A 27,810-nucleotide genomic window follows, 5' to 3' on the forward strand; every position below is an offset into this window, starting at 1 on the left:
AGCCAGCCGCGTAGCATCACGAGAAGGCATCAATATTTCTGCCTTTGGCCCTCTTGTTTGAGAACACTACGTACCTTGCAGCCATCTTGCGTTTTTTTCTTGAACCCCTCACCCCATGCCAGACGTCTGTTCCACCCTGCCGCGGGAAACAAAGTGGCCACCAACAACCTTGGCAAAACGAAACCTGTTCTTTGACGGGCAGCGGTCAAAACGCGCCCACGAAAGAGGCCACGAATCCGCATCGTCACGAACCGGTCTCGGCGTATCAAAGATGGGGGGCCACAGTTGCAGGCTGGCTGCATCCTCGTTTATTCTTCTGCCTTGAGCTTGTTTTTCCCGCTAGCATCAACTCTGTCTCTGTCCATGCCACCCCGGCGGCGCCCCGTAGATCCAAAGAGGCGAATGCATGTCACGTTTCTCCCCATGTAAAGTCTTCTTTGGCCCCCCGAGCCGTGGAACCCACCACAAGATCTGTATCGTAACTACGGGCCACTAGGTTTGTCCCGGGTTGACGGGTCCAGAAGCCAACTCTAAGCCGTAGTCTACACATGACGTGAACGCATACGTACCTGAGGAGCAGGGACGACCTTACCCAGGTCCATCGTTGCTGCAGCCTGCCCTTCGCCAGAGGAGCTCAACCTCGTCTATCAGATCGTCGATCGGTAGTTCCGGGCTGTAAGATGACGGGCTGGTGAGTTGCGACAGCTCCTGCGACGGCTTTCGAGCAGTCCTGGCAGCGGAGCCTCCATCCGGGCAAGCATCATTCCAGGCCTTCTCCACGTCCTCTATCACGGCGCTCAGGGGCGGGTTCTCCAACGCTGCGACTGCGCTTCGGCCCGGTTTCCTGGAGTAGCTCCTCTTGGACCTTGACAGGTCCTGGTTCTGCTTGGTCTTGGAAACTCGTAAAGGGTCTGGCCGACCGGAAGACGTCGAGTCTGGGCTCTTGACATGTTGCGTCTGTGTAAGTCTCGACGGATCCTGGTTCTGTTTAGTCTTTGATGTCCGTAAAGGAGCAGGACAGGCTGAAGATGTCCTGTCCGGGCTCCTGACATGGCCTTTGGTCTTTGATATTCGCAAAGGGGCAGGCCATGCGGAAGACGTTGACTCCGGGTTACTCACCCGCGATGTCTGTGGCAGCTCCGACGAGCTCGATGACGAAGCATACCCTGAGTCCACATATGGCACAAAGTCCCGGCCCCGATTCGGTCGTCGCGAACCCGCAGAGGGGTCCGTATCCCGACGACCCTCGGGGCGATATGCCATATATGTCCTCTCCGGCTCCCGTATCCGCGCGTCATGCTCCCTCCACCCAGCCCTCCCCCTCGTCCCCTCCCTCCTCTCCGCCTCGTCCATTGGGACGGCTATATCCACCACCTGCGCACTCACGGGGTCAGCAACGGCGTTCATCTGACTCACCTGCACCTCACCTCTGACACGGTACCGGCGCGCCATGTAGTCATACTCATATCTATCCCTTCTCCCCACGGCCGCTGCCTGCGCGTCGAGGAGGCGGCACTGCGGACACCGGCCGTCGACCTCGACGCGGACGTCTTGGAGGGGGCACTCGCGGCGGGGCTCCGGGGTGCGCGGCCGCGGCTCGGGGGCGATGAGGAAGCAGAAGATGCACAAGAGCCAGGAGCTTCGTTGGCGGCGGTGGGCGTCGAGGCGCTCTTGCAGGCGTAGTTGGCTGAGGCGCTTCTGGTGGGGGCAGTCTTCTTCCTCTGTGCGTGTGTGGGAGCAGCTTTTGTAGTACGTTTGCTTCTTGTAGCACATCTTTTCAAGGATGATGGTGTCGTTGATGGGGGTATGGTTGGATGTTTGGCAAGCTCGTTTGTGACTGGAAACATGTTGACTGCGGCATCATGGCAAGTCATATATTTGACGATGCGTTGGAGTTTGTATTGGACAATGTCCTGTGTTCTGGTCGTGTACGGTAGTTGGAGGTCCTACAGGAAGCCTAGAGACGTGATGGTAGAGTACAGAAAACATCTTGCCTGAACCTTTGTTCGTGTGATTGTCAAGAACATTATTCCACAAACAACTTGTTCGAGCTCAGAAAAGTCCAGAACTGTCTCTACTTCTCTAGCTAGGACCCAACCGTTGCGTTGATTCATCCAGATTTGTCTTGGGAGGTATCTGGAAAGAGATTGAAGCAACCTTCCAGACCCTGTGTGCTTCCAGCTTCTCTGTCTCATACTTAAGACGATGATTGAAGAAAGTGTGGACCATTGAGTAACCTTCAGATATAGCTAGGCTCTCGCATGGGGCGGTGGTAGTACAGATCTGCGGCACACCACTGAGGGCCCTTCAAAGAACAGCCGATGACAATGCTTTTGTTGCGAGACTTCTTCAACATGGGGGGCAAGGGACTGGCCGACTACGATATTGCGGCTCCTAACAAGTAGGCCGAATAGCAAAGGGACATGGCTCGTGAGCCATGACGCCGACCATGTTCTTTGAGCCCACAGCACACAATCCTCTTTGCGAAGGCAGCGAGAAGTTTCAAGAAAGGGTCGTTCCTTCCAAACCATAGAATTTTCTGTCGCAACTGCCGTCTTTGACCAAGTCTGAGTCAAATAGGGGCGCGCCTTCTCACCTTGCCCAATTCACTGACTCTCAGCAACTCAGCAACCACCCCCACCACACAGTTAATTCACCAACAAGCAATACCGAAAAAATGCCTTTCAAACTTTTCTCCCGCTGGACCGGAAGGAAGCTTACACCAACCAGTCCTCAACCCAGTCAGTCAGGATTCAACTACACGTCAACATCAACGATCACCTTGGCTAAAGCTTCTTCCGCGCCTCCCAAACTAACAACAGCATACGCCCGGGACGTTCCCCTCGAACTTCACACGCAGGGCATCAGAGAGACGCTAGATTGCCTCAGAGGAGGTGAGTCTTCAGAAGCCCTCCTCGCGCTTCGCCGCCTCCAAAACGAAGCTGAGAAGCGCGCGCGAAGCAACCGCAACGAGGCCGACACCATCCTGCGCGCCCTCAACATCGTCCGCGGCATTACGTCGTGGAGGCCAGAAGTTACGCAAGCTGAGAGCGGCCAGGATCTGTACCGGGATGAAAGCAGCAGCAGCAGCGATGAACAGAAAATTGCGAAACAGCAGGAAGAGGTAACGGCGCCACCTGCCGAAGGAAACAAGATGAACGTAGGTACTGACGGGACGAGCAGGTCACACAGGACGAAGGACAAGATGAAGAATGGGAAGACCTTGGGAGACGGATCTGGCTCCCGTCCATCTCTTCGCCGCATTTCTTCGGAGACGGAAGGGGCGACTTCTCTCTCCTCGCGTCGCAGTTTTCAACAGGAGACGATGCGCGATGCTCTTCCTCGTGTTCCCACGGACGGAAGGAGCGAAAATCCCGGTTCGCTGAGCACTTCGATGATGATGTTGGCAGAGAGCCCTATCGACACCTCTGAGGAAGACTACCGAGAGAACTCTGCAAGGTCCATGAGGCATGTGCTGGACACATACCGCAACCCGGGCCCGTCGTCGCCTCCGGCGTCCGCGACATCGAGCGAGTACTCTGACGAAGAAGTGAATATTAGCGACTTCCCCCGTCCTCCCACCGCTCTCGACTGGCACGAGAATAAGCGGGAGACATCACCTACCGAGAGCCCAATCGCGGACTCTTCAGTTGAGGAGTTCGTTGCACACGAAGAACAAATAAACGCCGAAATCGGACACGCAGATGCAGTAGAGATATTCGGAGGTACGGCCCAGCTGGTCTTCCATACCAACAAACCAATTCGCTTACACAACGTAACAGAACCTGCCTCAGAGCGCAAACCCAAGGAGCTAGATAACGGAAACCAAATTACCCTTAGCCCGGGAACCTACTCTTTCATTCAGGGTGGCAAGACCATGACGATCACCGTCAGAGGTAGTGACCAGGTGCAGGTTGGATACACCAACCCTCCATCCCCGTCCAACGTCGATCAGGATATCCTCGGTGACGACCAGGAGCCTTCTTCAGCAACGACAGACGGTTCCATTGACGATCTGCTGGAACATTACTCAGAATCCTCGTCCTCATCTGAAGGCGACGTTCTCACTCCCGTGGATGTTCCACTTCCGGAGACACTGACCCAAGGGATTGACCTGCCTCCGTTCTTTCCTAATGCACCCAATGCTCAAGGTCCCCTAGCTGTAATCAGAGCAGGTCTCTCTCTACCCGAGACAGCAACTCATAAAGAGATCCAAGATCACATTGCCTGTAACTCGACCATCCTTCGCTACCTTGCTCTCCACGTCATCCCCTCCCCAGACATCAACCCGGTGGAACAGCTCACAGATCTCCACGAGCTGGCCCTCGCCTCTCAGGATGGCAAAACAGAGTACACTCGTCTCCTGCAGGCGATACGCTCGGTATATTGGGACTCGGGCCCAGTGATTGAGATGCTTAGCTTTGTTGACGCCTTCGCGTCTCCAAATGACCTCCGCCGAAGGCATAGGATCCTCCCAGCATTCCGCAAGATTCGCGCTGCGGACTCACAGAGGAAGGGCTGTCTCACGTCCACAGAAATTCATACCCTTAGCAAACACGGCCTCTCACTTTACGACCTTGTATCCATAGCTGATCTCCCGAAAGTTATCAGCCATGGCTTGATGGGTCGTTTGATTGAGGCGGCGGCAACAGGGGTACTGGAGACACTTAAGGAGTGCGATATCCTTAACGAAGACGGCGCGCTACTGGAGTTGCTTTCCGCAGTAGATGGCAAGGCAACGACTCCAGAGAGCATTGAGAGAAAGAAGAGCGTGGTTGGAACGCCTAGTCGGCTTCGCTTTTGCGAGAATGTCGCCTCGACCGAAGGGCTTGAGAAAAACGATACTGCTGGAGAGGCCGTGAGAAGCACCTGGAGTGTGAGCTCAGAGTCGAGCGACGATGACGATGACGAAGAACACTATGATACGCAAGAGGACTCTAGTATGTCGGACTCTCAACTGAACGATTACGAGACGTTTTTCAAGAGCATACAGAACAGCGCACCAAGCTCTCCCGACCCGTCGCTGGACGACAAAAGTGAGGCACCTATCATCAACCGACGACCGATGCTCGCAAGATCCACTGGTGGCTTCAGAGCAATCGACGCCACGTCCGTCTCGGTAGACGAGGAGACGAAGAAAAGCTTCGAGCTGTCACGCTTCTTTGAGGAAATTGGGACGAACCCAGTGGTCATTGACACGGAAACAATCTCTACCCAGTTTCTTCACCCTTTCCTCCAAGACGCGTTATCCCATGATGGAACGGCACACAAGCTCTCCCTCCACCCATTCCTACAAGAAACAGACGACATATCTCAAGACTTGACGACATATTGGGGGGTAAATTTGGGAGGCATTTTGGACGCTTAATTGGTTAAGCAGGCGGCAATATGAGCACGGGTAGCTAAGGTAGGTAGAAGATCCGGGGCGCAACGAGACATAATGGCATCGGGGATAACAAGATAGACCGCCGCAAGGCTTTAAACATTCTCAAATACATACCAGGGTATCTTTAAACATGCGCCCACCCATTATAAACAAGAACTTGCCCCTCGTTAATCAGGCAATCAACCCCCTTCTCGCTCCTCCCCTCCCCTTCCGCCTCCCACTCCCTCACCCTCTTCCTGACAACCCACTCCTTGACGCCGTCACTCGTAAGCAACCTCCTCAGCCTCCCCTCCCACTTCCCCACGATGACCCTCCACACGCTTACCCAGCTCCCCTCCGTCGGGTTCGCCCACCGGTACGCGTCCCCGTCATACCCGACCCTGACCCGCGGATTCAGCCACACGCCCAGATGCTCCGTCAGCGGGTTGTCCACGTGGATCAGACAGCACTCGCTGCCTTCGAGGTGCTTCTCCTCAGCGAGCGAGTCCGCCACGGCACGGAACCTGAGGCGGCGCCCACTAGCCTCGGATGCGAGGAACGGCGCCGCCGGCATCGCCACGATGCCGTTCCAGCAGCTGCGCACCGGCACCGCGTCCGCGTACGCCATCATCGCCGCCCGGCTCGCCGCGGACCGGAAGTACGGCCACGTCTGCATCAGGTGCGCCTGCCCCGCCGAGTCGCGCAGCGCGAACGTGTCGTAGTAGGAGGGCGGCTCCGAGAAGTCGAGCGAGCACGCCGCGGCGTAGAGGCCCCCGTTCGTGTCTAGCAGCGCGAGCACGTCCTCGGCCTGTAGATAGAGTCAGCAAGCGGGACCATGGGCGGAAACCCGGGGATTTCTTACAGTGAAGACGACATCGTTCAAGAACAGGACCGTATCAAACACCTCCCCCTCATCCGTCAACCTCCACAGATCCCGCAACGTCAAGTTCCTCAAACGCGCAAGGAACGGTATCCTCCTCATCTCCCTCTTCCCCCTCGGCGTCATAATCCACCCCTCCTTCGTCACCCCTCCTCCCCCGTCGTCTTTCTCCCCCTCCTCGACCTCCTGCAAATGCGTCCTCTCATCCAGCACCACATTCCTCCTCACCCCCCTCTTAAACAGCTCATCGTCCAACTGCCTCAGCCACACTTTACTCTCGTCCCAGCTCCCGCTCTCGTACACGCTCAAAAACACGTTCCCCCGCCCCAGCGCGTCCACCAGCCCCAGCACCGCCGCGTTCCAGTGCTCCTTGATCAGCGCCCCGTCGTTGTAGTGCATCCCCGCAATGTACACCTTCTGCGTCTTCCTAGGCCGCTTCGCGATCGCCTCGCGCGGGGGCGTCGCGCCCGTGATGATGCGCTGCACGCGCAGGGCGTCGAGGAGGGTGTACGCCGCCAGGAGGAGGACGAGGTTGCGCAACGCCCGTGAGCGAAGGGCTCGGCGCGCGCGGAGGCGGAGACTGTTGAGGAAGCCCATTTCGTTATTTGCGTCGATTGGCGTCAGGCGTTTTTTGTTCCCCCGGCGGGTTCTCTCGTTCGGTTCGGCACCGGCGATCTGGCGTCTCGCGGGATGTCACCACACCCAGACCGGGATGATGTCTAAATTAGCAAGGAAGAAGACGAGGCCTCGGAAAACAAAACTCCATTGATGCGAAACGGGAAGGAGAAATAGTAGATCAAATGTGCTTGCGTGTCGTGCGATCCTTCCACGCCTTCCTCCTGCGCTGACGCTGACCGAGAGAGGGAGGTTGAACTGTCCAGATTCAAAGCTCCTGCTAGGGGTTCTAAACTTCCAATGGTCCCCTGACAGAAGGTCACTGGAATTGGTCAGGGGAACTGATGTCATTGGCTGACAGGGCTGACAGGGGTCAATAATTGGGAGCCTGGAGAAGCGGCCAGACTCGGTGATTGGCTGGTGGAGCTCAGCTCATCTCTCCCGTGGATGACAGGGGTAATAGGAGCGCATCAGCCTCAACATAATGTCACTATTTTTACATCACACGCAGACGGGCTTCACTTTGAAAACTGTCGAAAACAGCTGAACTGGAACTATTCATCAACGCAAGAAAACTAGTTGTACACCCTACAGTGTGTCCCATTTGTTCGTCATCTCCTCTTACATTCACAGCTTAGCCCCATCCCCTCGTTGGCTTCTGATAACTGTATTTCCGTGACCCGAACCCCGGGTCGCTGGACTGGGAGTCAATCCGACTTCTGGAGCACCTTCGTCTAAATTCTTTATCAATCCCCTAAGGGCTTGACTTCAACCTCACGGCGCTTATTTGGCGAAGTGCAGGTCGTAGCCGAGCCACTTGCGACGAACGACTTGCTCGACGGTGAGGCCGGGGTAACCGTAGGTCAGCGGCAGGAAGAAGTACCAGCCGGCAACGGCAACAGCCAAAATAACACCACAGGCGATCCAGGCGGGGAGAAGGCTCTGGCCAGCAAAGCGCTCGCGGGCGCTGATGTGCCTCTTAGGTCCATCGCCCTTCTTGTTGCCCTTGATGACCTGGTAGCCCTCCTCGGGAGCGGGCTCGGCGGTGAAGATGAACTCCAGAAGAGCACCCGCAACAAGGCAGGAAGCCAGGTGTGCCGGGAGGTAGTGGTGGAGGAAGAGCTGACGACCCATGAGGTAGAAGGGGAAGTAGTGAGTGGCCCAGGCAAGGAAGAAGAAACCGGTTGAGTTGTAAAGACGGGAGCGCGTGCCTACGTTGGGTTAGCTTGGTATTGATCCAGAAGATGCAGTTTACTCACGGTGGTCAAGAGCGTCAATACCCCGTCTAAGAGAGACCTGGTCGGCACCGATAATGCCGGCGAACACGGCCAACAAACTGCTCGCAAGCCACCAGCCGACAGGGTTGCCGAGGAAGTAGATCTGCTGGCGGGTGTCGTTTTGGGTCCAGAAACTGACACCACGGAGCAGGAAAGGCCACTGCCAGGGCTGACTGGCGTACGGGTGGGAGCTGGTCAACTGGTTGTTGTGCCAGAACATGGAGCGCTGAAGCTCAAACCACTTGCGGAAGAAGGGCAGCGTCTTAACCTCCTTCTCCGGCTTCTCGCGTCTCTTGGAGTCTGCGGGAACGGAAGGGAGATCCTCGACGAACCAAATATTGGAGCTAGGGGCCAGCTGCTTGTTACCGTTGATCTCCTGCTGCTTGTGTGCCCACTCGGGAAGAGGGGTGGTGTGAGTCCACATGGCAACCTTGCTGGGGTTGTGAATCAGCTTGAAGTGGCTGGAAATACTCTTAAACTCCTGGCCAGCCTTGCCGTTCTCGACCCTGATCTCGAAGAGCGTGTCGTTCAGGCGCTCTCCGTAGGCTTCGGTCAAGGGAACGGTGGTGAACTCCTGGTTGGTAGGGTAGTAAGGAGAGGCAACATCGTGGGAGAGAAGCATGGTGTCGGTGCCCAGGTGGCGAAGACGGACGACATCGTTGTTCTTGACGGCCTTGCCCGTCTTCTGGTCGTCGACGAGGGGAATGACCTGCCAGTAGTTGTTGGTGTCGTTGTAGGGGTAACCAGTGACCTGCTGGCCCTGGCTGGAAACACGGCCGTCGTCGTAGCGGAGGGGGTAGCGGTCCTCGTGGCTGTGGAGGTACGTCTTGGTCTCCTTGTGGCGAAGGGTGATCGTGTCGTAGTATTCGACGGTCAAGGAGTTGGCCAACATGACGTTATCGCTAAGAGTCTCCTGGAACTCGGGAGTCATGAAGTCGTCGCCAGGACCGGAACGGGTAAGGATGGCGAAGTGAACCTGGAACCAGAAGAGATAGAAGAGGAAGGGCATCAGAATGAGGCCGAATGCGCGGGCAGCAAAGTGCTTGCCAAAGTCCGGAAGAGACAGCGCGCCACCAGGTCGCTTAATGTCCAACAGGGCCCAGAGATCGATAATCACAGCAGAGCCAATGGTGACGAAAGCGAAGAGACCGACATACTTGGTCGACATGTCGGCAGACAGGGCGAATCCGGTAAGGATAAGCCACTTCCACCACTTGCGCGAGAAAGGCTCGTGGCGCAGCTTGTAGAACTTGATGTAGCAGAGCAAGCTGCATGCCATGCAGAAGACCAGAGTAGCATCCAAGAGGATCAGTCTGGTCTGACCAATGTGGGCGTTGTCGAGGAGAATGAGGCCGGCGGCCAGAATGCAGGCAGGCAGACTGTAACCAGACTCCCACATGATGAGGTAGGAGATGGTGACCGTCAATGCGCCGAGGATGGCGGGCAGAGCGCGGAAAGCGACATAGGGGACCTTGTTGGAGATGTACGAGTCGCCAATGTTCTCGAAGTGGAAGTGTCCGTCGTAGCCTACAAGCCATCCCATAAAGGCAAAGAGGAGCTTTCCGAACGGAGGGTGGACATCGAAGAAGTATGTTCTCTCGAGGTAGTAGGAGGCAAACTGTTTGGAAAGCAAGCTGTCAGCTATCGTGTCTTGGGAAAGGAGAGGGGGGAAAAAGTGACAGTGCTAACGTACCTTGCCAAAGTGAACCTCGTCGAAGACGACTTCATTGGGATGGCTGATACCCCAGAAACGGGTGACGAAGGCCAGAACAGTGGTGACGACGAGGCCGATGATGTGGCCGCTCTCCGCGCCGGCGCGCTTGGTCTTGTCGGCGGCCTTGGTCAGAGAGTCGGCGACGGCGTCAGCAGCGGCGCCCGGGACAGCTCCCTTCTTAGTAGAGCCCGTGTTGCGCTGGCGAACGCTGCCCTGCGGGGAGGTGGCAGTCGTCTGCGCCATGTTGGGAATCGGAAATGGACGGGAGGAGCTGCGCGAGACGGGGTTTGTCAGTTCCAAGTCTCGCGAGATTGGAGGTTGAGTTGGGAAGCTGGAGATAAAAAAGTGTGGTTCCCCAGAAGAGTCGCATCAAGAAGGACAGGTAGCTCTACGTGGTGGTACGTATCGCGCCTCGGAGCTGTGCTCCTGCGGTTGTAAGGGAGCAATTCAGGGGCTTGTAGCTTAAGGTACTTACACGCTATGGGAAAAAATGGGCCGCGTCAGCCCTCACGTCAAGGTGATTGAAGAAGACAGGCGCGAAGAGAGAATAGTGAAGAGAAGAAGGAAAAGTTGAGGTAAGGAACGACAGAAGAAGCTGCGGCAGGGAGGCAGAAACGAAGAAGAGGGAACAAAATCAGTCTCGCGATGGAGAAGAGTGGTGGTGAAGGACGAACGACAAGGAAGGTTGGATCACCTCGGCCAGGTAGCTCGCGCGGAAAAATTAATGGGAAACCCCCTGGCGAAGAAGTGACAGTGAACCTTCGTGGACACAGGATGGCCTGGGGGATAAATTTGGGGGCAGGGGTGTCTGCTGCTTTTTTCCTTCTGCCTCTTGGTGGACTGGACTTGAAGGACTGGACACTTGGCCATACTGAAGCTGTCAGCCTGCCTGCTGGACGGAGCTTAGGTGGGTTACGCTAACAATTTTTGGGGGTTGATTTCGGGGGCGTCTAGGTTGGGGAGAGCTCCGTCCCACCTTCCGCCGTGATAAGATAAGAAGGGTCCTTGCAACCATTGACGGCACTCTACCCGACGCATTGTACGCGCAGTCTGTGGCTACGCCCGCGTGTTTGCTCGGAGAGAACAATGTGATTAGCGAAAGTAAGGACTTGCTGAATCGAGTTCAATTCCTGACGCAGCAATTCAGCTGGAATATGATGCAATTGACCTATCACGGGCCAATGTTGGGTGAAGGAACTTTGTCCATTTTAATACTCTCTAGCTCATGTCATTCCTCGTCCACTATGTAATACACATACTGTGCAATCAACCCCTCTACATGCAAAACTGCCCTGTGCCTTATTTGACGAACCTCAGACAAGGCGCAATCGACAGTTTTGTACGTAAACTCTCGGTCGGGTAGCCGCTCCGACGAGAGGTAACAGGACCCCGCTGCTACCCGCCCGGGCCTCGACGCCGAAGAACGGAGGGCGCAACGGCGGGGTTCGCCCGACCAGCCTAGGAAGTCCCAACTTAATCCTCACCAAAGGCGCGCGCTCAATCCACGGTCCGTAGTAATCTGCCCCTCCTCCTTCCACTCTTCAATCCTCATGTCCTCTTCGCTCCTCAGATCCGTCACCAGAGTTTCCTCTCGTGCCCTCCGTCCCTCAACCCGCGTCTTCACAAAGTTCCACGCTCAGCCGTTTAGCATCCACTCCGTCAAGATGTCTGACCAGTCCATCGTCTTCACCAAGAACGCCCCGGCCCGTGAGTCTTTTCTGAATGCCCTCGCCTTATGTGACTCAATTGACTGACAACAATCATTTGAAATAGCCGTCGGCCCTTACGTATGAGCTCACTCACACGAGCAATTGGACCCCCTGTGAAAAGCTAACCACCGCCGCAGTCCCAGGCCGTCAAGACCCCCACCGCCATCTACTGCTCCGGCCAGATCCCCCTCAACCCCGAGGGCGTCCTGATCGAGGGCAACATCACCCAGAAGACCAAGCAGTGCATCTCCAACCTCGAGGCCGTCCTCAAGGAGGCCGGTTCTTCCATTGCCAAGGTCGTCAAGGTCAACATCTTCCTCGCCGACATGGGTGACTTTGCCGTAAGTTTACGCGGCCCCCTCCCTTCCCCAAACCTGCAGTTTCTGACTGGCGTATACAGGAGATGAACGGCGAGTACGAGAAGTGGTTCACCCACAAGCCCGCTCGCAGCTGCGTCGCCGTCAAGACTCTGCCCAAGAACGTCGAGGTTGAGATTGAGGCTATTGCCCTCCCTTAAGCGCCTTCCGAGGTCGGAGATTGTAGTAACTTTACAGACCCAAACCAAAACTGTTAAACCTGCTTCACCGTCTTTTCTATGGCTTTCAATCATGCATCGGTGATGACTCTGCTATGAATTTTGTGCCTGCCATTGTCACGTCCCCTTCTTCTTCTGAGTTGAGATTATGAATGGGACGGGACACGCTGTGACAAAGGGCGAAATGTTGACTACGTTGGAACAAGTTCCAGTGCCACTTGAACAGTTGACATTCTGACATCGATTCTCTGACAAGGATCTCGCGTATGACTTGCGTCTTCAGTACTTCAAGCTACGTGAGTTCCACAGACCTCAGTCTTACTTGATCCAGTGCTCCAACTCAAACGACCTCACCACATGAGGAATACCACTCCGGTGCCGTTCTTCGATTCATTGAGACAAATACGTTTCATCATCTCCCCCAGAGTGCGACTTCACGAAGCAACACCGCATCCCTCATCTCAACCACTGCATCAACACAAAAAAGAACCTCATTTGAGTGAATAATAAGCAGAAAGGTAGTTCTTGCTCTACACACCCCTCCGTCTATCGGTACAAATCCTCCACTCTACCATAGCCCTCAAAGGCAAAACCCCCAAGCAGCGCGAACCCAATCGTTAAAGAATCCCGGTCAGGCATCGTTTACTCGTCGTCCTCGTCGGCAGCCTCGACGTATCTGGCGCGGATGTCCTTCCATTGGCGCTATTGTCCCACATGCGTTAGCATTCCCGCTCGGGACAGAAGAGTATATGAGGACGGGGAGGGGTTTTCTCTTACGCCGCGGTTAAGGTAGTCCCAGTACTTGTTCATCGCGCCGTTGAAGCCCCTACGCAAAGTAGACCAGTCAGCATAACGTTCGCTCGCTCCTCGCCGCCCTGATGCCTCCTCCGTCTGCTCCTTCCACCCGACATCCTCCTCCACAGTCATCACCTTCCTCGGCCAAGCGTCGTCTCAAATCGGCAGGGGGTTTCGGGGTTCCTTACATCTCGAAAGCGAAGCCCGTCGCGAAGACGAAGCCAAGCATGGAGAAGTTGTTCTTGAACAGGGCGCTAATTCCCCACAGTCAGCAAAGCTCAAGTTCCGCAGTCATCACGGCGTTCATTCGGGCAGTCTTGGTCGGTCGGAACGGGGTCGGAGGGGTCGGAGGGGTCGGAGGGAGACTTGCGTGTAGAAAGGTCGTGCGGCGGCCTACGGAGAAAGGATGAGCGATTAGCCAATTGCGGTCGCGGGGGCGCAACAAAGGGCGCGGAAGCCTTACCATCTTGAATGTCGTCTGTCAAATCGCACTTCGTGTGGGGAGGACGAGGATGCTTCGATGCGGTCGGCGAGGCGAGAGTCGTGGGAGGGTGATCAGATGGTTTTCGGAGGTGAGGTTCCTGACGAAATTCGCGATGTTCCGGGAGCACCAGCTTTGCCGAATTGCCTTTCTTCTGATTGGCTACTTTGGTATCCACTATTTTGGACTAACGGACTCTCCAGCTGACTAAGTCAAGAAAAGCCTCACCAGCACCACCAGCACAACCCTCGTCAGCCACATTATCACAAGCCATCACTGCTTGTCGCCTCTGATCGGGCTTCATTCACGGGTCGTCGAAGACTGTCGAAAACAACAAATACAGGACCACCAGGCCTCAGAGTCATTTGGCCTGCTACATCGCAACTAAACCTCATGGCAGAGTACACGTTTGATGTGATTGGATTGGACAGCGCTCCTCACGGCCATGGATGCAATCTTCAACAGCCTGTGGTTTTTAAATAATCGCCAGACGCATCTTGGTCCAGTTTGCAAGAATTAATTGAATTAACGTTATTAACAAACCTCTTGTTCCAATGAAACCTAACTAACTAACGCAGCTGCAGATTATTTATGTGCAAGGTAAGTGACTTTCTCCTTGGCGTGCTCCTTGGCGTTGTGCATCTTCTTTCGGAATGGGATATGTGTTTCCGCTCTCCTACCGCGAAGACCGGTAAGCGTTCTCAGAGGCATTTCCTTGCCCTCGACAAAGTCGCGATGCTCTTCCATCCGCTTCTCTGAAATGGTTTCTGGCGCCCACTTCTTACGGATGAACCAGGGCATACATGCGCCAACCCAGTTGTCAGGGAGCAGACGGATCAAGACACCCATGGGCAACGAAATCGCACCGAGACCGATAGAAATGCCCCACTCCTTACCAGTCAATCGTTCAACCTTGAAAGCATCGCTTCCGACGAAAATGATCAGCAGCTGCCCGCCAATCATGATCAGGTTGATGGCGATGAAGAATGGGTTCTTGGTGATGTTTTCAAAGATATTCAGCTTGTTGTCCAAGCGGCGGTTGCTATTTTGCGTTAGCATGTACTCAATCGCCGAGTGCTGTGACCTACTTGAGTTCGTTGAAAATTTGCAGCCACACAAAGGTATTGAAGACGAGCGTGTTCAGTTTCACTGCCCTGTCTTGTCCTTCCAAGACATCGACTAGGCCAGATCCCGCGTAATACAATACCAGCGTCACGACCAGCTGGACCACAGCTTGGCCAAGTATCATCTTGATCATTCTCAGGGTGATGAGAGGAGCAGATTTGCGTTCTGGCTTGCGATCGAGCACGCTGCGCGTTGGCGGGTCGGTAGCGAGCGCGAGGGCGGCAAAAGTGTCCATGATGAGGTTGACCCAGAGCAGTTGAATGGCATTCAACACAGAAGCTTGATCTTCGCTGGCAACCGCAGTAACGAAGGTCAGGACAACAGCGGTAATGTTGACAGTGAGTTGAAACTGTATCTCAGGTTAGAAGCAGGGACGACAATAGGGACGACAGACAGTAGAGACACGAAAGAAAAATAGCAACGTACCTGCAGGAATTTCTTCACGGAATCATTGATGGCTCTGCCCCACATCAACCCTTTCACGATTGACGCAAAGTTGTCGTCCATGAGAATGATCTCCGAGGCCTCTTTCGCAACCTCCGTTCCGGCAATACCCATAGAGAAACCAATGTCTGCCATTTTGAGTGCTGGAGCATCGTTGGTACCGTCTCCAGTAACAGCAACCGTTTCCCCGAGTTCTTTAAGAGTGTGTACCAGGATTCGCTTGTCATCAGGGCTGGAGCGAGCAAGAACCTGGAGCTTCGGGACGATGTCCTTCAACTCTTCATCTGACTTCCTGCGGAAGTCCGGTCCCTCCATGGCAATGCCACCCTTCTCAGCATGGTAGATCCCACACTCCTTGGCAATGGCCTTTGCGGTCAAGATGTTGTCGCCAGTCACCATGCGAACCACCACACCTGCGTGATCGCAGTCTTTGATGGCGTCAATGACAGTCGTGCGCAGAGGGTCCTTGATACCATAGATGGCGATCAGAGTCATGTCTGCATGGATCTTGTTGAAGTCTGCCGCTCGGGGATCGTCAGAAGAGACGGCATCTTTCGGAGGCCATGATTCGAAATCCTTGAACGAAGAACCAATAGTTCGAAGTGTTTGTCCGGCGTACGATGTGATGGTTTGCGAAAACATCTCGCGGTCCTCTGACGTGATCTCTGTAGTTCTGAGCTCAGAACTGCTGGGGTCTTCGAGCACCTTGGTACACTTGTCCAAGAGAATCTCGGACGCACCCTTGACATACGCTCTGTACTTCCCATCCGCAAGCTTGACTACTGTAGCCATGTACTTGACCGCAGAGTCGAAGGGGACGACCTGCACAATGTTCGCGTTTGCGCGCTCCTCCTGGACAGGACCTGCTCCCAGGTGATCTCGACAAAAGGAGAGCAGGGCGACTTCTGTCTTGGATCCAATGAAGGTTTTCTCTCCATCCTCGTCACCTTCAAAGGCTGTGGAGTTGACGGCGTTGCCTTGAATTAATAGGCCCTTGGTCTCCGTGCTGAGATCCTTGGTGAAATCGGCAACAGGAACATTCCGAACTGAGGACACGGGTGCTCCGTTAGAGCTGCTGCTCTTAGCCTTGCCCTCCTTGGACTCTTCGAGCGGAGTATCTGTGCCGCCAAAGCTGACGCTCTTGCCCAGAGTGGTCGCAACTACCGTCATCTTGTTCTGGGTCAGTGTCCCAGTCTTGTCGGAACAAATCGTCGTCGCGTTTCCCATGGTCTCGCAAGCTTTCAAAACTCGAACTAGGTTGTTGTCTTTCATCATGCGGTTGGTTGCGAAGGAAAGAGCCAGGGTAACAGCTAACGGCAAGCCCTCCGGCACTGCTACCACCACAACAGTAATGGAGACGATGAAAATCTTCATGAACTCCTGGCCTTTTTCAGCGGCCGTCCCTTGGTTATTCGGCAGTTTGACGAGAAACCTGATGAACAACGCCACGAACAACAGAAGACCGGCAGCGCCACCGGCTTTTGCAATGAAGTCGGCAAGAATGTTGAGCTTCCTCTGAAGAGGTGTTTCTTCCTGTTCGGTCCGCAGAGACATCGTGATGCGTCCGTACGATGAGTTGACACCCACAGCTGTGACTAAAAAGACTCCAGTTCCTTCTTGAACTTTGCTGCCGGAAATGATAAAGGGGTCCAACTTTTCGACGTCAGGCCGAGCAGCACCTCCGTGCGCCATCTTATCCAGTGCTTCAAAGACTTCATCAGCTGCGACTTTTCTGAGAAGATCAGATTCTCCGGTGGCAGACGATTCATCGCATTTAAGACTGTGACCGTCGATGAAAATGCCGTCGACTGGCACGACGTCGCCAGTGCTGAGGTGCACGACGTCGCCGACGACGATGTCATGAACAGGTATCTCCACTGATTTCCCAGACCGGATGGCCTTGACGGTCCTGTCATCATTCTTTTTGTTAAGAGTGTTGAACTGGCGCTGCATGTTCCAATCATTGATTGACCCGACCAAGACGACGGCGACGATGGCAACGACGATGGCCATGCCCTCGACCCAGTCGACGCGTGGCTCACCCTCCTTGTGGGTCGGGCCGTATGATTCGTAAAAGCCAAGAGAGAGGGATATGATAGCAGCAGCGGTCAGCAAAATCAGAATTTTGTCGTTGTAAGCGATCCAGACAAACTGCAGGAACGATGTCTGCTTCTTGTCTGGCAGCTGGTTGTCTCTGAAAGCGACTTTCCGGTCCGAGAAACCCCCGGTATACTCGCTTGGCGGAGGGGGGATAAAGTCGTCTCCTTTTGAGTTGGGATCCTTTTCGGGCACATTGTTGCCAGCTGCACCATACTTGGGGGCTCCTTTGGTGGCAGCCTCTTCGAAGGAAACTGTGCCATCCAGGCGATCTTCGTCGACACTCAGGCCCGCCTTCCGATTCGTTCGAAGACCTTTTTCCAAGCCAGCTAGACCACCCAGTGCATAGAATGCGTTGAGACTCTTTGGATTCAAAAGCTTGGAGAGCTGGCCAGGAGAAAAGGCGAACTTGTCATTCTTGGGCTTGAACATGTCCTCAGTGCCACGATCCGGCGTCAACGCGTCCGCCGTGTCCAAGTGGAAGCCATGTGACTCATGGTGATCTTTAGTCTTCTCAGATATGACATCTTCCGAATGGTGTTCGCTGCTATGCTCGACCTTGTCGGCGACGTCGATGCCCTTGTCGGCATGCTGGGCCTCCGTCGTCGCTTTCTCTGGCGGCGTCGCCATATTCAATAGCGTCTATTCGTAGTGTTGATGTATCGATTAACGGAGATGTAAGAGGCTTCAGTAAATACTTCTCATGCTGCTGTCGATGGGAGAAAAGATGAGACGTTGGAGGCGTAGCAGCTTGGCAGATGAATTAGATCAATAATACGTATTGTTTCCTTCTTCGGAAGGAGGCTTATTAAAGAAGTGGTGGACGAGGCAATGCCTCAAGGAACTGCAAGAACTGCTCACTGTTGGGGTAGGAAGCAGAGTACGGAAACTAAGCAAACGCATGTAAGGGAGGCAAGGAGGAAGTGAGGAAGAGGCAGCAACTCCCTTGTATACCTAAGGTAGCTTGTGCCTGATGTTGCCCACTAGAACACCTTCAACCATAACAAACTCAATTTGAATCTTAATGGCCCCAAAATCTCCGACAGGTCCTTGGCTCTTGCCTTGCATAATCTAGGTATGGTGTACCGCGGCCCTCGGGGAAGAGGCAACCTACCGACATCATTCGTCAAACAAGCAATGACGGAGAGTATGTGTTGTTATTGCACAAAACAGGCGATAGAAACAGGCCTCCAGGTCAGTGCCAAGAGTGAGCGTGCAGGGCTATGACAATTCGTCCAAACAGGCAAATTTGCCTGGGTGTTGCGCGAGAGGTGGTGGTTTGATGAGAGCGAGACCAGCATGTCGCCTAAGGCTTGGCAAACGCGGACTGTGCCAGGCAAAGCTTGAACCTGACGGGACGAAGCTTGTCTCTTTGCCAAGGGCGGTTACGAGGAGCGTTGCGTGTCATTGATGACGACGAATCCCTTAATCAACCAGTCTTCCTTTCATCTCTTCACTGAGACCATAAATCGTCTGGAACCTCGCAATGCCACCCCAGATAGACTGTGTCCAGCATGAGGCTTTGGGACTGGAGGCAGCCGGCGCACTCTTATTTTGACAGACATGAGAGGTGCACTCGTGCGGCCTCCATGCAGATGCAGGTGTCCCGTCATGCTGACCGACGAAACGCCTTTTATTCGTCCTGCGGAGTGTGTCGGTGAGAGAGGCGCTCTTGTGAAAGCCACTTGCTGCGCAGGGCCAACTAAGGAAGCCATGGACGAGCCTTCCCGGCCTGGTAGCGGCTCCTGATGTTTAAATAGAGCTTCGGGTCAACGAACCTAACGATGGTACAGTCAATCAGATTGAAACAGGTACCCAGGAATCTGCCTCGCCAAACCCCAGGCGGAGCGGAGTTCTGCGTTGTCGCCCATATGCCACCTCACCCTGTCGAAGACTACTCCGTGCCAAGGCCCATCGTATGAGACCGAGGGCGATAGACCAGGGAAAATGGAAAAAGCCTGGCTGCACAGGGGCATGGATTCTGTGGCAACCTTGAAATTTGGGATGACACGGGAGAGTGCCTGACGGTGTGGTACTTGACTTTGTTTGCGAAGGAGAGGGTAGGATACGCCGGCTTAATGCAGCTCTGACCGGCTAGAGTGGGCGACACACGTGGCGTCATACCGACCTGGCTTCGCTTTCCTCCAGCGCAGATGAGAGGGTTGCGAGCGAGCGCGAGAGAGAGTCCAGTGCCCGAGTGCTCCCCGCCGCACCCAGCTGTTGTCAATGGAAGCTCACAGCTGTGGCGGTACGTGCCCGTGGTTTCGTCCAGTGTTCCTGGATCCGCCAGATTGGATGGTCGTGGCCCGGGCCAATCATGGCCCAGCGGTGAGCAAGAAGGTTCAGACCCCAGAATGGTCTGTGCGCGGTGCACGAGGAGGGGCTGTTTCGACGTCGTCTCCCACCTTCTTTTTGCCAAATCGAAACAGGTCCTTTCCACGGCTACGTAGCTTGTCGCCCTCTTGTTTCCTGCCATCAGCTGCATTGCATCCGATTGCTGGCTTGTATTGTCTGCAACTGCCAAACTGCCCCGAAAGCTGCAGCTGCAGCGGTAGTTCTGGAAAGAAACAAGGTGCGACCGTGTGTGCCCCGCGGTAGGCTGTGATCATCTGCCGCATCCAACCGCATTCGACACTTGCCCAACCGAGCCGAGCTGCCCGCAGCTACCAGCATCTGGCGGACTTGACACAGCTACAGCCGCACATTGGCTACAGCTCTTGTTCGCGACATACCGATTCACTTGTTCGGCGCCCAAGCGTACCTTACCGAGTGCGCCCGGCGAAGCTGTTGGGTTATCGCCGATCACATCGATTTTACGCGAATCCGGACGAACGTGCCCGACGACATGCCTTCTGAACCCAAACCCTCCAACGCGGGCATCGTGACCGACGATGCAGGCGAGCGCCAGATTCCCGAATCCGTGCGAGCCGACGGCAGCACCCGCAAAGCAATCAAGATCCGCCCCGGTTACCGCCCGCCTGAGGATGTTGAGGTCTACAAGAACCGCACTGCCGCTGCTTTCCGTGATCGCGGAACGAGAACCGGCATCCCTGGTGCGGCCGGCCTGAAAGACGACAAGCCTGAGGCGTCATCTTCAGCTGCTAGCAATAAGAATGCCAAGCGTCGAGAGGCAAGAAGGAAGGCCAAGGCCGGCAACGAAGACGAAGCCGACGACCAGAAGGCCAAGACTGCCGATGAGCCACCCAAGGCCGAGGAGGCTGATCCTGAGGTGGAGCGAGAGAAGAAGGCCCGCAACATAAAGAAGAAGCTCAAGCAGGCGAAAGACCTCAAGAACAAGAAGGAAGGAGGAGAGACGCTTCTGCCCGAGCAAATTGCCAAGGTCATCAAGATCAACGAGCTTATTCGGGAGCTGGACGCTCTTGGATTTGACGCTGATGGCGAGCCGAAGGCGAAGACAGATGCGGGAGACTCGGCGGCCGACGACAACGCAAAAGACGCATGACCGGTGCTTGAGCCATAACCCCTCGATATTTGCCAAAAGCTAGGAAGTCACACAAAGTCGAAGATCCATGCATAATTCGTTCTGCTGGATTCTTTCGCCATATCCGCGCCCTTATGCCGTGCGTCTGATGTCGTCGCGAACCTCCCAAGCAAAACGATTTGGAAAAGAAACGGGACTTTGCAAGAAGCAATTGACAGCCATCCTAAGGCATTGGACACGGAACGCAGCGCATCGCCCCTGGGGTCGCAAGGATACAGGACACCGCCATTGGCAGCCATACCAACTGCCGATGTGTCTGATTTTGGTGGACCATCGCGGCACCATCTAGAGACGGCCACGAATGGTATGGTTGTCGTCGAGATAGCGCAGTCATTCAGAGCTGCGAGACTCAGCCTGGCGTTGTTCACTTCAAAAGTTTTCTGAACGCACGGCGAATGCGTATCCAAAGACAAGCCAGATATGCGGGCACCGAGACCGCAAGCTTAATAATGACGAGACTTTGATCGATGATAATTATTAAAATTATGTGACCGTTGCCTTCTTGGAAGGTTCCTGTGCGTCGGGCTGCCTCAAACAACACACATTGAATGAAGAGGCTGCTAGAAGCTTGGCGGCGTCTCAATCTTCTGCGTGCATATCTTCGATGCAACAGGAAACACGCATTGTTGCAACGTTGCGGGTGCGAATTATCTTTTGTTGTCGTCGGGGTTGAAGGTTGCGGGCCACGACGCCGATCCGGATGGCTTCGTCTCATCCGGATCCCGGTCGGATGGCCTGGCGGGAGATGGGGAACAGATCCCCGGTTGGATCGGTGGGCCAATTCGAAAAAAAACCCGCGAAGTGTGGAGTTCCCGAGCACACCAGGGTCCATTCAATGAGCAGCTTTGACGCCGTGGCCTGGAGGCTGATTCACCACGTTTCTTTTCAATCGGCAATTAGATGCTTGGGCCAGACCTGCATGAGAGTCCCCGCTGCTATTGAGATCGGGGTGAATTTGAATCTTTCTTCAACTGAAATGCTGAATTCTCACGCGCATCAACCAGAAAAGAACCAAATGAAAAGTATAGCTAGATGGTCTACCACAACTGCCAGGATGTAAGGGCACTGCATATGAAGGACGAGTGGTGTTGGGTAATCACCCATCTTGAGGGTTACTACCAAATGTCAAGAGCACCGTCTTTGTCTCATTTCGGCGATGAATGGCGGGCCGCGCATATTGCTGTTTCTGCCATGACGTGCAAAATGACAGGTAACGGCGCGGAGCGGAAGTGATATTCATTGGACGTGGAAATGGGAGCCAGAGAACAATGGATCGAGGACGGATAGGTAGTCGGCAGCATCAGTGGCCACCGGATGGTTGCATTGCGAGAACGGCCACGTCCAGTCTCTCCGAGACAGTGTGAGGAGCGCACGGCGGTTCGCACCGACCTTGATCCGTGGTCACGTCCCGGACTGGAGGCCATTCGGTTTTCTCTTCCATCTCAGTTGCTACTAGGTCTCGCACATTTTCAATAGCGATGTTTGCCGGCCAGTCAAACGCCGAAGAACGCAAGTGGATGCCTGCCCCAGGTGACGCGTCTCAGTTATGTGGTGCGCCCTCTCTTCAGCTTCACAATCGAGGGGGCCGTTGGGGGTTGAGTCTGTTGGGATTTCACAGCGCGCCAGCTGCGGCTGAATGTTGCGGAGATTACATCACATCTTCATGATCCGAAAAGAGAGATATCACCAACGAAGGTTGGTTCCGCGACGCATAATACTCAGAGAAAAAAGAAACCGGCAGGCCGTTGGCAGTCGGTGTTCTATTAAAAGTCGCCGTGCATGGGGGCGGGGCCGACAGGCGCTGCACCGTGATCCGTCGGTAGCACCGGGGCCTCCCTGGTGCATGCTTCCTGATGCGTTGGTGTGGCGTCAAAGCTAGGGTGGAGCTGAAGCTTAGCCACCCGACTCGCGTGCGAAACATACCTCCTACGCTGACGTTTCCTCCGGACCTTTCTTTGACTTCGACGACCTTCCAACCATCATCGGTCTTGACACCACGTAAATCAATTGCTGCTGGGCTGGCCCGAACCACTTCTTCCCTGCGCAAACCCCATCAACACCGGGAGAAATTCCTGCCTCCTTCACACTTGCGACTTCGCATCCCATCCAGCCACTTTGTTCTTTTGATGAACACCACGATTCCGACACAGCTCCAAACATGAGGTTAGGGGGCAAGGCTGCAGCCTCCTGGCGCATCCTGCTGTCTGTCCTTACCTGGACAGCAGCCGTCCACGCGAGGGATGATCCGACAATCAGCGTCACCACAACCAAGCACCCGCCCGCCGGCCTCAGCTACTTCGAAGACTCCGACGTTATCCTCTACCACGATATCTCCGAACGCAACATTTACCGAACCGACGATGCAGGTGTTACATGGAACAAGGTCAAGGGAATCCCCGACGACAAAGCTGCGCTGTTCGTGATGCACGAATTCGACAAGAGCCGCGCCTACGTCCTTACCGAGACCAACAAGCACTACAGGACCACCGATAAGGGCAAGACCTGGAACGAGTTCGACAGCGTCATCGAGAAGAGTTTCTTCCAGGGCGCCGACATCCTCCATTTCCATGCCGGCGATCCCGATCGCATCATTTTCGGTGGTATGCAATGCGCCGGCATTTTTTGCCAGGAAGTCGCCATGTACACGACGGACAACTTCAAGAGCAAAGCGAAGCCCCTGCGCAACAACATCGTGGGGTGCTGGTGGGCCAAGTCATCCACCATGTTCACCACCGGCCAGAAAGACCTCGATGAGCAGCGCATTCTGTGTATCGCTCTCGACAAATCCTCGACTTCAAAGTACGATTACAGGCTTTTCGCCTCGGATAACTACTTTGAAGAGAAGGGCAACCAGATCCAGGAGTTCGAGCCCAACATGGACACGAACAAGGGCGTCTCGGGCGTCGTCAACCTGGCTGTTGTCAAGAAGTACCTGATGGTTGCGACTTCTTCTCCCAACACCGACGAGATGGCCTTGTTCGTCACCGACGACACGATCAAGTGGCACCGCGCCATGTTCCCCGCCGCGCATGGCCATAAGATCAACCAGGATGCGTACACGGTTTTGGAGAGCACAAACTACAGCATCCAGGTCGACGTGGTCAACACCGGAACTTCAAACCCCATGGGCGTCATGTTTACCAGTAACTCCAACGGCACCTTCTTCATTGAGAACATTGAGCACACCAACCGTAATAGGAGGGGCCATGTTGACTTTGAGAAGATTACCGGCGTTCAGGGTGTCTTCATCGTCAATGTCGTCAAGAACGCTGAGGAGGTGGAGAAGAACCACAAGGCGGCAAAGGAGATCATCACTAAGATCACGTTTGACGACGGCCGTAACTTCCACGAGCTCAAGGCCGGCAGCGACAACATTCACTTGCACTCGGTCACGGACCTCGACAACGTTGGCAGAGTCTTTTCCAGCCCCGCTCCTGGTCTTGTTCTCGGCATTGGAAACACGGGCAAGTCCTTGGGCAAGTTCGAAGAGGGCGATGTCTTCGTATCCGACGATGCCGGAGTGACGTGGAAGAAGGCTTTGGATGGCCCCCACAAGTACGAGTTCGGTGACCAGGGCTCGATCCTGGTGGCTGTCAAGGATTCCTACAAGGAGGATGTCTCGGAGGTTCGCTACTCCCTCGACCACGGCGAGAGCTGGAAAAAGGTCGCGCTTCCGAATGACCTCAAGATCAAGCCTGAGCTCCTCACCACGACCCAGGACTCGACCAGTCTCAAATTCCTGCTTGTTGGAAGAACCGGCGGCGGCGACAACCCCAATTTCCACCTCATCGCACTTGACTTTGAGGGCCTGCATGAGAGAACTTGCAAAGATGATGATATGGAAGATTGGCACGCTCGTCCCGACGACAACGGCAAGCCGACCTGCTTGATGGGCCACAAGCAGACCTACCGACGTCGCAAGAAGACCGCCGACTGCTTCATCAAGCAGGAATTCAAGGACCCTGTCCCGGTTACGGAGGACTGTGAATGTACGGATGCCGATTTCGAGTGCGACTACAACTTTGTAAGGAAGGAGGGCAAGTGCGAGATTGCCGGGCCTATCATCAAGCCTGATGGCGCATGCAAGAACGCCAAGGCGGAGGACACGTTTAAGGGCACTTCTGGCTGGCGCTTGATTCCTGGAAACACTTGCAAGCGTAAGAGTGGCGCTCAGAAGGATGACCCCGTCGAGCGAAAGTGCGGTGATACGGACACGCGTCCTAGCGTACCCGTCGACGGCAAAGTCAAGGCCATCAAGCACACCTTCGACACGAAGAAGACCGACTTTGAGAAGTTCTACTTGGAACGGGGCGAGACGAACAAGGAGACTGACGAAACAATCATTGTTCGACCCATTGAGTATACGAGCAGCGGCCAGATGAAGATCGATCCGTCGGCACCCATCTGGCGGACAAAGAACCACGGCAAGGACTGGGATACTATTCTCAAGGACGAGAAGATCTACGGAATCTACCCGCACAACCACTTTAAGGACACCGTTTTCTTCACGACTGATTCAAAGAAGGTCATGTACACCATCGACCATGCTGAACACTTCCACCACTTTGACGCGCCTACTGAAGCCGATACTGAGATGGGCAGCCCCTTGTCCTTCCACCCTGACAAGAAGGATTGGCTGATCTGGGTTGGTAAGAAGTGTGAAAAGGATGAGTGCTGGCATGAGGCATCCATCACGAAGGATCGTGGTGACAACTGGCACACAGCTCTTCGCTATGTCCGCAAGTGCGAGTTCACTGGAAACTCGGCCTACAAGTTCCGCGATGCGCGCCAGATTGTCTGCCTGGCCAACAAGGAGGAGAACAACGACAAGGGCACACCAAAGGTGGTTGTTTCCAGCAACGACTTTTTCGAAGAGGACAAGCAGTATCACCAATCGGATGTCAGCGACTTTGCCACAATGGCTGAGTTCATTGTCGTTGCTGTCGAGGATAAGCAGAAGGACGACCTGAAGCCATATGCCAGTTTGGATGGAGTGACATATGCCGAAGCGCATTTCCCTGTCAACTTCAAGGTTGGACACAAGAACGCCTACACTGTTCTTGACAGCTCCACGCATGCTGTAAACCTCTTCGTGGCCACTTCGTCCGCTGAAGGCCGCCGGTACGGAAGCATCATCAAGAGTAACTCCAACGGCACGTCGTACGTACAGAGCGCCGCCAAGGTCAATTGCGACGACAGTTACTACGTCGATTTCGAGAAGATTGCTGGTCTTGAGGGTGTCGCGCTCATCAACACAGTCATCAATTCCGATAAGGAGAGCGAGCCGAAGAAGGTCCACACGCAGATCAGCCACAATGATGGTGCTCAGTGGGCTTTCCTGCCACCCCCTCGCAAGGATGCGGCGGATAAGAACTACGAGTGCAGCAGCAACGAGGGTGACGAGAAGTGCGCCCTTCATCTTCATCACTACACGGAACGAACCGATAAGAAGAAGACATTCTCCGCTGCGACTGCTGTCGGTGTCATGTTCGGCAATGGCAACGTCGGCTCCAGCCTGGGTAGCATCAAGGATGCTGATACCTTCATGTCAACGGACGCTGGTATCACCTGGAAGAGCGTGGCCAAGGGAGTCTGGACATGGCAATACGGCGACCAAGGCTCCATCATAGTCCTTGTCCAGCGCTATACTACCGTCACCCCCAACAAGTCGAATGTCTTCAAGTATTCCACGAATGGAGGTAAGGATTGGGAGGAACAAAAGTTCGACGACAATGAAGTCAAGATTATGGATATCACGACTGTTCGTTCCGGATCGTCGCGCAATTTCCTTCTCTGGTGCAAGTCCGATAAGGATGAGATGTTCACCGTCGACATTGACTTCACTAGTCTGACCGACAAGCCGTGCAAGTATGAGAAGAACGGTGAATCCGACTACTACACGTGGTCTCCCAAGCACCCGATGCAGGCAGACAACTGCCTCTTTGGTCACGTCACGGAGTACCTGCGCAAGAGAGAAGACCGAAACTGCTTCAACGACGGCCGCGTCGAACGCCTCCCCCAGATTTCAAACTGCACTTGCACACGACCTGACTTTGAATGGTGAGTTACAAGTGAATTGATAACCTATCTGACATTTGACTGACGTTCGTAATAGTGACTACAACTTCGAGCTGGACAATCACAAGCAGTGCAGTCTTGTACCTGGCAAGCAGCCCATGTCGGCTGAGCAATGGTGCAAGGAGAACCCCGACGCCGTCGAGTACTACGAGCCCACGGGATACCGCCGCATTCCTCTCACGACCTGCGTTGGTGGCCAGGAGCTCGACAAGCAGTCTCAGGTCCACGCCTGCGCCGGCAAGGAAGACGAGTTCGAGAGGCGCCGTGGCACTTCTGGAGTGGCCATCTTCTTCGCCGTCATCATTCCTGTTGGAGTGGCAGCCGCTATCGGCTGGTGGGTTTACAACAACTGGAATAGCAAGTTTGGCCAGATCCGCCTGGGAGAATCACCGAGCATGGACAGCGAGGCGCCGTGGGTCAAGTACCCCGTCATCGCGCTCTCGGCCGCGGTCGCCGTCGTCTCCGCGCTGCCACTCGTCGCTTCCGCCGTGTGGAGAAGCGCCACCTCTGCTTACGAGAGGGTGAGCAGCGGCAGCAGAGGAGGCAGCTGGTTGTCCGGAAGGGGCAACAGGCGTTTCACGACAAGGGATAGCTTCGCTCGCGGCAGAGGCGACTATGCCGTCGTAGACGACGACGAAGGCGAGCTTTTGGGCGACGAGAGTGACGATGAGGTATAGAGAGCTTTCATGAACGACGACTGAAGGGTTAGCTCGGGTTCCCGGTTGGGAGAAAACGCCTGAGAGACATAGGGCAGGACTTTCGATACTGTGACACAAACTACTGTTTCTCTTGGATCGGCGTGAGGCTAGGAAAGGCGGCGAAAGGTCGGAGAGACCCCAAAGGGGTAGATTTGCTTAGAAAGGGAGGGAAACACAATTGTACGTTATCAGGCATTGCGATTAAACCATTGAGCGTTCGTTTCAAACAACATGTCTCCTCGTGCGGTGAAGGAGAGCTAAGAGACCCTCTTCCTCTTCCCCGCAGTGTGAAAGGTCACACAGCCTCACAGCGAGAGAGCTCTCGCGGAAATGCCGACATGATGTGCGCGAGTCAAACTCAGCCTCGGAGGGCTGGCGGTCTGGCTGCTTAGGCGAGATGTGCCAAATCACCGACGACCTTCGACCCCGGGCAGCAAAGTGTCGGGGACATGCCGGTCAGCCCGGGCCGGGGGAGGCGCCCTTTTCTCGGGGGGC

The 27,810-nt window shown here is 54.9% G+C and overlaps 8 protein-coding genes across 8 annotated transcripts; 4 read left to right on the forward strand and 4 right to left on the reverse strand.

The window, feature by feature from the left end:
- Positions 1–588: 588 nt before the first annotated feature.
- Positions 589–1,773, reverse strand: CGGC5_v001053 (uncharacterized protein; the record flags this gene model as incomplete). The annotated part of the gene is made up of 1 exon (XM_066150766.1): positions 589–1,773. The coding sequence occupies one exon, from the start codon at positions 1,771–1,773 to the stop codon at positions 589–591; it is 1,185 nt and encodes a 394-aa protein (XP_066009829.1).
- A 581-nt stretch (positions 1,774–2,354) lies between these two features.
- On the forward strand, positions 2,355–5,368 carry CGGC5_v001054 (uncharacterized protein; the record flags this gene model as incomplete). The annotated part of the gene is made up of 5 exons (XM_066150767.1): positions 2,355–2,401; positions 2,731–3,063; positions 3,116–3,124; positions 3,184–3,725; positions 3,783–5,368. The coding sequence occupies 5 exons, from the start codon at positions 2,355–2,357 to the stop codon at positions 5,366–5,368; spliced, it is 2,517 nt and encodes an 838-aa protein (XP_066009832.1).
- A 142-nt stretch (positions 5,369–5,510) lies between these two features.
- On the reverse strand, positions 5,511–6,842 carry CGGC5_v001055 (uncharacterized protein; the record flags this gene model as incomplete). Its single annotated transcript, XM_066150768.1, has 2 exons — positions 5,511–6,173; positions 6,228–6,842. 2 exons carry the CDS (start codon positions 6,840–6,842, stop codon positions 5,511–5,513), a joined length of 1,278 nt encoding a protein of 425 aa, XP_066009831.1.
- An 801-nt stretch (positions 6,843–7,643) lies between these two features.
- Positions 7,644–10,721, reverse strand: PMT4 (Dolichyl-phosphate-mannose--protein mannosyltransferase 4; the record flags this gene model as incomplete). Its single annotated transcript, XM_032029909.2, has 5 exons — positions 7,644–8,071; positions 8,120–9,755; positions 9,831–10,122; positions 10,327–10,357; positions 10,604–10,721. 5 exons carry the CDS (start codon positions 10,719–10,721, stop codon positions 7,644–7,646), a joined length of 2,505 nt encoding a protein of 834 aa, XP_031890418.2.
- Positions 10,722–11,130: 409 nt separating this feature from the next.
- Positions 11,131–12,077, forward strand: yabJ (2-iminobutanoate/2-iminopropanoate deaminase; the record flags this gene model as incomplete). The annotated part of the gene is made up of 6 exons (XM_032029910.2): positions 11,131–11,190; positions 11,237–11,358; positions 11,422–11,558; positions 11,625–11,638; positions 11,698–11,901; positions 11,961–12,077. 6 exons carry the CDS (start codon positions 11,131–11,133, stop codon positions 12,075–12,077), a joined length of 654 nt encoding a protein of 217 aa, XP_031890419.2.
- Positions 12,078–13,956: 1,879 nt separating this feature from the next.
- CGGC5_v001058 (Calcium-transporting ATPase 2) lies at positions 13,957–17,667 on the reverse strand (the record flags this gene model as incomplete). The annotated part of the gene is made up of 3 exons (XM_032029912.1): positions 13,957–14,413; positions 14,460–14,845; positions 14,923–17,667. The coding sequence occupies 3 exons, from the start codon at positions 17,665–17,667 to the stop codon at positions 13,957–13,959; spliced, it is 3,588 nt and encodes a 1,195-aa protein (XP_031890603.1).
- Positions 17,668–19,882: 2,215 nt separating this feature from the next.
- Positions 19,883–20,500, forward strand: pym1 (Partner of Y14 and mago; the record flags this gene model as incomplete). The annotated part of the gene is made up of 1 exon (XM_032029913.1): positions 19,883–20,500. The coding sequence occupies one exon, from the start codon at positions 19,883–19,885 to the stop codon at positions 20,498–20,500; it is 618 nt and encodes a 205-aa protein (XP_031890604.1).
- Positions 20,501–22,697: 2,197 nt separating this feature from the next.
- VPS10 (Vacuolar protein sorting/targeting protein 10) lies at positions 22,698–27,294 on the forward strand (the record flags this gene model as incomplete). Its single annotated transcript, XM_032029915.1, has 2 exons — positions 22,698–26,599; positions 26,655–27,294. 2 exons carry the CDS (start codon positions 22,698–22,700, stop codon positions 27,292–27,294), a joined length of 4,542 nt encoding a protein of 1,513 aa, XP_031890399.1.
- Positions 27,295–27,810: the final 516 nt, after the last annotated feature.

The sequence above is a fragment of the Colletotrichum fructicola genome, assembly GCF_000319635.2.
Source record: "Colletotrichum fructicola Nara gc5 chromosome Unknown KSG_Nara_v1_contig01, whole genome shotgun sequence".
Taxonomy (NCBI): domain Eukaryota; kingdom Fungi; phylum Ascomycota; class Sordariomycetes; order Glomerellales; family Glomerellaceae; genus Colletotrichum; species Colletotrichum fructicola.